Source organism: Dendroctonus ponderosae, unplaced genomic scaffold, assembly GCF_020466585.1.
Source record: "Dendroctonus ponderosae isolate FM_Combo_2020 unplaced genomic scaffold, Dpon_F_20191213v2 Dpon_F_20191213_3, whole genome shotgun sequence".
Classification (NCBI taxonomy): Eukaryota; Metazoa; Arthropoda; class Insecta; order Coleoptera; family Curculionidae; genus Dendroctonus; species Dendroctonus ponderosae.
Genome location: NW_026018508.1, coordinates 15,076,225 through 15,084,324, shown reverse-complemented (window position 1 = coordinate 15,084,324; position 8,100 = coordinate 15,076,225). Strand labels below are relative to the sequence as shown.

Below are 8,100 nucleotides of genomic sequence, written 5' to 3'. Positions count from 1 at the left end.
CTGAATTTAAAGCTGGATCCGCCCCTGTTTAGGTATTTGGGCCTACTATTGTATCGGCCGAGGAATTTTCGTTGCCCGTGTCTTAAGGGAAACCAGAAAAAGGATATATAAGGAAGTGTCCTTTGAAAACCTTTTTGATTGTTTGCCGATAGGAATTTGATCCTAGCATTTCCCGAAGCCACCCCAACTCTGAAGATGCCAGCGATGCATGTTGTCGAAACGTCTTGACCAAATTAATGTCGGCGACGGGCTAATAACTGAAAATTCACCAGTTCCTCAAGCAATGGTAGTGAAAGCTTTGACTAGTTCATATTGTTAGGGCTTTTATCCTCCTTTATTTTAGCTCGGAATATGGGCAAATGCGAAAGAATCAATTTAATCGAGTTTTTATCTGAAAAATGCTCCTCTGTCGTGTAGTCCCACTCAAATCACTTACGACGGTTTGAAAGATAAGATTAGACAATATTGACCATATGCTCCGTTCGGGTTAAATCATGTGTTTCGAAAGTTCGGTTGCCTTCCCAGAAACGAATCACTGGGTCGTTGGTCACTTTCCAAATTCGTCAAGCTCCTTATTATTTTCGTAAATTTGACACTTGCTTTGTTCTGACGAGCTTTCGGTAAAGTATTTAAGGTACTTTGTCATGCCGTTTACTATTTATCGGTGTGTTCCCTATCATGTAACGGTTTTCCACCTGACTACCTGAAGCATCTTTGAAATAGGCCAATGACAAGTATCTTTCACAATCGTCATAGAGCCGTTAGTTAAGCCCCATTGGTTAATCCGGTGCCAATGTTGTAGCCGAAATGTTCGGTTTTGCTTGGTAACAGCGATTTTTTATGGTACATATTTCAGATATGTACCAGAGAAGAAAAACGTATTATGTTAAAACCTTCAGCATTGACAAATGTTTGATTTTTTATATTCACACTGAATAGCGTTGAAAGTTTCTCCCCAGCGTTTCTACTTTCGGGTGGTATCGGTGGAGCATCCAGTTGATGCAAACCTATTAAATCGCCCTTTTCTTGTCCCTTTTCCCTGTTCGAATCCCTCTATTTCGAAGGGAATGAGCTGGCACCGCTGCAGCTGGTAAATCAAGTCGCGAATCAAATGTGCCATACGCGGTATGGGATACAGTCGATACAATGGCGTTTGTTTTAAGAATAGTTTAGGTTTAATTGTTTTAACAGTAGCCACTTAGTATAGGGAAGTAGTCGTTTTTTAACGCCGGTGTTCACCCTAGTTAGATTAGGAAAGTGCGCGTATCCAGAGCGGAAGACACCGAGGAAGAAAGAACGCCCTTAATCGATTTTTCGCGGACGAATTTCAAGTAGAACGAGGGTGTCTGGGAAGTTTCGGCCACGGTGTGTTCAGTAGAAAATCCACCAGTAAGTCTGCCAAAATCCGCTTGAACAAAAGACTGTGCATCCGTAAAAATAGAATTTCCCGACCGTTGTAGTTGATCATCCACGTTAGGAATGCCGTCAGGAAAGCGTTCAGCATTCCGAAGATATTGTGAGGATTCTACTTTGGCCTTGCAAAGTATGCGGTTTCGGAGAAGAATCCATTCCTGGCAGTTTTCGGCCATGCCTGTGACGAACTATTGATTTTTTACGTACGACTAGACGTAGATATGGTGTCCCGATTTGTACCCAGCGGGCCAGTTAAGCCGGATGGGTTATGTTTGTTGCCCCCGCCGCCCCATTATCGGCTAATGCCACCCCAGCCACGTAAGTGCGTTTTTTTCTTCCGTCTTTGGACAGTTTGCATATATTGCACCCCCACGTGGCCTTTTCCAACCCCCCTGGTTGACGGAAAATCGATGCCAGTGGCAATGGCCAATCTCCACAAACTACAGTGCAGACACGCGCTGCATGTCGCAGTCTTTAACCCTCTTGTCGGTTAAAAGTAGGTCTTTTTCCCGGCTGGTTTCAGCGTTTTCTGTACCTGAGCAGTTCAGCAAGCGGTTGTCTCGCCTTGGGTTCACTGAATCAGCCGGGGTTCAAGGATCCTCCTTTTATTTTGTTTAGCATTTAATTATCTGAGATCAAGAAACTTTGCTCAAATTAAGATATCCTGGCCGGCAATGAATTGTTCGTTTATTTCAGTATCAGTTTTGAACATTTCTCCAGCCACAAACTTCCCAAATCGTCTCCAGTTGTACCAAATAGTGACAAGAAACCTGTCCGCGACTGATGGTGATGATCGGAAAATTGCTCGGACGCGTCGATTTTTGTTTTCAATTGCGCATTTTCTAAACTAATTTTTATTTATACGGGGCGGTTCAAGAAAGTTGTGACATCAAGGACAACTTTTTTAAATAGAAGTTGGCTCGTATTTGGAGATCGTGTTGACCTACGCAACTGTAGGGTTCATTGCCGGATAGAGCACTAAAATTCGCACTTTTTTCTTTAAAACATTGATCTGGAACGTTTCTAGTTTTCACGCAAAATGCGAGTGTTTAGAACGGCTTTATCCAGTATTTAGAGAACTGGATGAGCTACGAAGCTCTAGTTTTCATTGCGAGATACAGCATTAAATTTTGTAGTTTTTTATGCCAAACATTTTCTGGTTTTGACGCAAAATGCGAAGATTCATTATTAATGCGAGTTTTCAGGCCGACTCTTATTCCTTGGCCGTATGTAGAGAACCCATTGAGCTACGAAAATGTTTTTATGTCTACATAGAGCGTTATATTGCGTACTTTTTTTTGTAGCAAACATCATTTTAGAAATGTTTCTAGTTTTGACGCAAAATACGAAAATTCATGATTAATGCGAGTTTCCTAAACTGTTCTTAGTCGTTGGATCGTGTTTTGACAAGCGGTCGAGTCACGAAACTCTAGTGTTCATTTCGGAATAGATCATTAAAGTGTGCACTTTATATAAAACATTAATCTGGAAAAGTTTCTAGGTTTTGAGCAAAACGCGAAATTTTTTCATTTACGCGGATTTTGAAAATATTGCTCATATTTAGTGAACCGGTTGAGCTGTAAAGTTCCGTTTGTCATTGCCGGATGGGGCATTAAAACACGGACTTTTTTTTTATAGAAAACATCAATTTAGCCATTTTTCTAATTTTCGCGGAAAACACGAAAATTCACGATTAATGCGAGTTTTTAAAACGGCTCTTATTTGTTGGCTCGTATTTCGACAACCTCTGGGCTACGAAACTGGTTTTCATTGCGAGATAGAGCATTAAATTGCCTGCTATTTTTGCAAAAAATTTTAGAAATGTTTCTAGTTTTCAAGAAATGTGCGAAAACTTTGCTTACTACTTTCTGTCGCAAATGTTCCAAAAATCAGCAAAGATAATATCGAATTCTAATCATAAAAATGATTTGATTTTTGTAGAGAACTGAATAAAATTACAAAAAAGTTGGCCTTAGACATAAATTGGTTCAGAAAATGCGCAAATAAAAACCAAAATCGACGGATCCCAGCGATTTTTCGAAAAATAAACACCTTATTTTGAAGTAATAATATGCAAGAAGTTTATCGCTCACTGTATGTATATCTATATAAATTTCAAGGAAACTTCGGAATTAACTTTGAAAAGTGGTAGATATTGGGATCGGCGCAGACCGAAAGAGGAAAGAACTTCTGAGCGTTTTATTTCCGCCGTTTGGGTCAGAAGACAGAAATAAAATTTTCCAGTTTAATTGTTATTGTTTGTTTATTGGCACTTCGAACTGGAACCATCCAGAAGCCTGGATGAAGTGCAAAAGAGGGCATGACATGTTATGAATTTCCTTTCTGAGAAGAACAATAAAGGCGAATCGTGATCATTTTGATAACAATGCCAAGGTGATTCTTATTCTGCCACTGGGTTAATTGTTCGTTTCATGTTGGACATTCAGTGTGATTTTCAAATTTTCAGTTTATGTGAAAGCTGCGACGGTTTTCTAACACTATTTCTAGCTATTGAACGGGATTTTACGGGATTATCTATCAAGTGCTTGATAAATTCCGAAAACTTGATAAAAGTTCAGTAAATATTTGTCTCTTGACTACAGCAGCCCGAAGCTGAAAGTAGAACAACTACAGGATGTTGAAAAAATCTAGAGCAAGCTGCCTAAACTTGGCGAATAGACTTCAAAGGACTGTTTGTCATTATTATTATATATTTCATTTGCCTTATTCTTTTGGAACTATCTGATCGAATATCGAAGTGTTATTCGAAGGAGACGTTTTTCAGTTCTTTCCGAGATATTAAATGTGTCTGAGAAACACTATTCTTTATGGGTTTTAAGGGTTTCTTGTTGCAATTGAAGCCGATTCTACTGTCTTTAGGTAGGGCAAATGATATTCATTTAAAAATCACCGCGGCCAATTTGGTCATATGAATTCATCATAACGGAACTGGTTTTGAAACCATTGACCACTGTGTGTGGTTTACTGTTAGTTGTTACTATGCAAGCACATTTGCATGCTAATAAATTTGTCAAGCTTATGCGATAATTTGGTTTTTTTTCCTGAAGCTTTCACGTGATGAAATGCATTCTTTGGTTCAACCTGGTATGTCTTGCATGTGCAACATTCCACAGTCAGCAAGTTCATGCGCTTTTTAGCGGAAATGCTGACTCCCATTCATTATTTGTAAGCAATTGCTATTGCTGTCGTGAGAAATGTGTAAAAAGTAGAGCTCGGAATCAAACTCGAATATTATAATTGAATATTCAAAAAGCGAATAATTATGTGTAGTTATAACTCGAATATTCGAATATCCGAATACTCGAATACACCAACATTATCAAACTCACAAGGTGCAACTATCTTTATATGCGCTTTGTATACTTTTATAAAATAAATGATTCATATTCTACAAGCATTTAAMCAAATACCCATATATTTACAAGCAAATRAAAATAATCATATTTACTCTCCTACAAATGAATATAAAATTACGTCTCTGTGTTCTGGTGATACGCATCATCAACTTTTGCGCGGTGTTACAATTAATGTGCCGACAAAGGCACTTTTTTATTTGTTTTTTGTTTATTTAATCTAACGAATATTCGTTAGATATTCGAGTATTCGAATAATTTTACTATTCGAATAAACTACTAAACGAATATTCGATGATCAGATTTAAAAAAATTCCGAGCCCTAGTAAAAAGTCATGTTTCAATCATGCTTAAAGCTGATTAACTTGGAAGCATTTGCAGCCAGTTGAAGGAAGGTGCTTTTGTGCCGCTTTTCTAGTCTTGTGTCTTCGGTGTGTAAAAAATCTTCATCTTAATTCAATGTTCTTCAGTTGACTGCCATGAATCTACGGCTCGTCTAGTTGAGAAAATTAAATTGTATTTATTTTCAGTACTCTCCCATTTCCCCACAAGTCGCAAGACTTGGTTCTTTTCCATTGAACAATATTGTACCTATAGAAAATTGATTGAAATCGTAACAGCCCTATTTTAATATCATCGCCATCAGTGGTAAAGATGAGTCCGATTGTTATTAGTGGAAAATCGTTTGAAACAGTTACGAAATTGAAAGCCGTCTCACGAACTATCGCCTGCTCTAGTGGATAATGGCTATTTTTACGTAATGGCAGTTTATTTGTGGCGTCGAATGCAGAAATTAGAAGTCTGTTAGGCCATTGTGACCCACATAGCGCGGCCTTGTCATCATGTTGATGCATCCGGAGTCCGCAGATGGAGAGTATATACATTCCGTTTATCCGTACAATTTATCGATTTATGTCCTCAATGCAATGTTGCCAGGGGCCCCAATCCATGTCCATGGACACAGTCCATAGTTTGTTTTTGCTTGTATCAGCCTTTAGGTACCTTTTTTTGTCTATGGCAGTCCAGACTTCCAAGCTTGGACCTTTGAGAATCTCTCTTGAAGCTATTTGTATTCACCGGAAGCTAATTTATGATAAAGGTTTAAGTCAAGATAGTTAGTTATATTAATTTACAATTAAAATCTCGTTTAATTCTACAACAAACAGCGATTACTCTCAGGGTTTGTTTAAATACTCTCCTCTAATCTATAATTGAGTTGCGTTCAGTTGACCCCGCTGTTGTTGTTTTAATTGATTTCTAATGTCCTACCCATCGAACACCCATAAAGGCCCTGTAGCCGGAACTTTCCCTTAGCAGGTAAACCCCCTACCACTCTGACCATTTGTCCATTTAAAGGGTAGTGCAGGGATTTTTGCAATTCACTCATTCAGAGTGAACTTAGATTTCGTATCCTCGGGATCGAATCGTGGACTGTGTCTTTTCGCTTTCGCGTACTTCTTCAGTTTGCTTGCTTCTCGCCCTTTTGGCACATTTTGTGGTAGTTTTTGATTGCATCATGAATCGCCGACGTAAGTAGTATTTTTATGCTTCTTTTGGTATACCGCCTTCTGGTTACGTTCTAAGTGCTTTTGTAAATTTATTGACAGAATCTAAGCAATTTTGCAATTGAAATGCGAGATCATTTTCGAACTTCATCAACAGCATTTTTTAGTCAACAAGATCATAAATGTTTTTCCGTAAAGTAAAAGATTATTTAACAAAATCCATAAGTGTTCTTTGCGGAAATCAAACTACCTAATAAAATTGAAAATTATTTTGAATGGCGGTAGAATTTCTTCCTTTCTTCAGACTTGTGCCGCTTGAAGCGAACGTGACTCCATTCTTCACAATTTTCAATTTTTTCTGACGGTCATCAGTTGTATAAAAAACAATTTAAAAAAGTTCAAAATTAGCGTTGCCGCTGTAGATTGATGTTATTGTGTATTTTAGTATACTTTTGGACGATTTGGAACTAATAACTTGTGAACAAGTAACCACAACAAAACGTTGCACACTTTCAAGAATTGGATGTTATTATTATACAGGATGGTTTACGCACAATGATGAAAAATCTGACTTAGAGAGTATAACATCTACAGGGTGTCGACAAAACGCCAGTCGAACTGGCTAAACTAAGCGATGGGCACTTGTCATACAGTTTCATTCTTGTCTTGATTGAAACCAATGGATTTTCTGTAACGAATCGAGATTTCCAAATCAGCATTTTAGTTTAACCCCACTGTACAATATACAGTCACCCAGTATATTAGGCGACTACGGTCACCTTCGGGACGTTTTTGTCCAACTCAATTGAACACCAGCATTGTCCACTTTTTCGGAATGGAATTTTGCCCACCTATTCAGAGTAGAATGTTTTTTTTTTACATGGAATTGTCAATGCAAGACAGTGTAGCTCCTTGGCCCGTTTTTCTTTAAGAAGGCTCGAAACCTTGAAATGTGTGAAGAAGGGTTTGAAAAACCCTCTGCTGGCCCCTTCTATCAATGCTGGAAAGGTTTGCGTCTCGATGTGGTGCTAACTGTTAAACCACAATTAGTGGGCAAGTTTCTTTTGAACGGACGAATGTGTGAAACATTGGTACTTGACCATGGTTCGTAAAAGGTCAATAGAAACGCCACAATTCCTTGAAACTGATTTGAACAACTCTGACCATGATGAGTTGGTCTGTAGCGAGATATTTTGGGAATTTACAACAATTGACAATTAACAACATTTTCGAACGTAGTTGTCTTCAGAAGGAAAACGGCTAGAAGCGAATTGAAAAACCCTGACACTGATTTACGATTTTGCGTTGCACCCTGTGGAATGTCGAACCTTAATTTCTAAATAGATATCAGCCGATATTGCCGCAACACGCAGCTAGTAAGTACCTACAGATCGTGGCTGCGTTCCCAAATGCCCCACTCGTAATGATTTGTTCCAGCTTGTCGTGTGCCCGAATGTACTTTTATCTTTGGTTTTTTCTTTTTTTGTTGATTATACAGGATCTGATGGGTCGTTTCACAGCCAGGGTGCCCCGTATGTAAATCAGGCGCCGGGTCCAAATCAGGGGCCAGGATTGCGCGGTTTGCCACCCACTGGCCACCCCAACCAATCATCGACGCCACCTACCCAAGAATTGAAAGTTCCTGGGCTCCCTGGCCAAATTCCCCAAATGGTAAGTGCTAGAAATTGCTAACATTTTGATCAGAATGAATTTCGAAAGTCCTCCGTACCTCACCTCTCTTTAATGGGATATTAATTCTAATTTGCAGCCATCTATTAACATTTCCACTGTCCTTCATGTTGCTTCGA

At 38.8% G+C, this 8,100-nt stretch overlaps 1 protein-coding gene across 4 annotated transcripts in view; it reads left to right on the top strand.

Moving 5' to 3' along the window:
* The window catches only part of LOC109538573 (eukaryotic translation initiation factor 4 gamma 3), a 27,620-nt gene that overhangs the window by 3,062 nt on the left and 16,458 nt on the right, over positions 1-8,100 (top strand). The window contains exons 1-3 of one of the 4 annotated variants that reach the window (XM_019905844.2): positions 928-1,389; positions 1,461-1,731; positions 7,791-7,963. In XM_019905844.2, coding sequence (XP_019761403.2) covers positions 1,635-1,731; positions 7,791-7,963 — 270 coding nt within the window. In that variant the 5' untranslated portion in view covers positions 928-1,389; positions 1,461-1,634. Of the gene's footprint in view, positions 1-927; positions 1,390-1,460; positions 1,732-7,636; positions 7,669-7,778; positions 7,964-8,100 lie in introns of those variants that run through there. The other 3 variants (XM_019905842.2, XM_019905841.2, XM_019905840.2) reach the window with 3 other exon arrangements.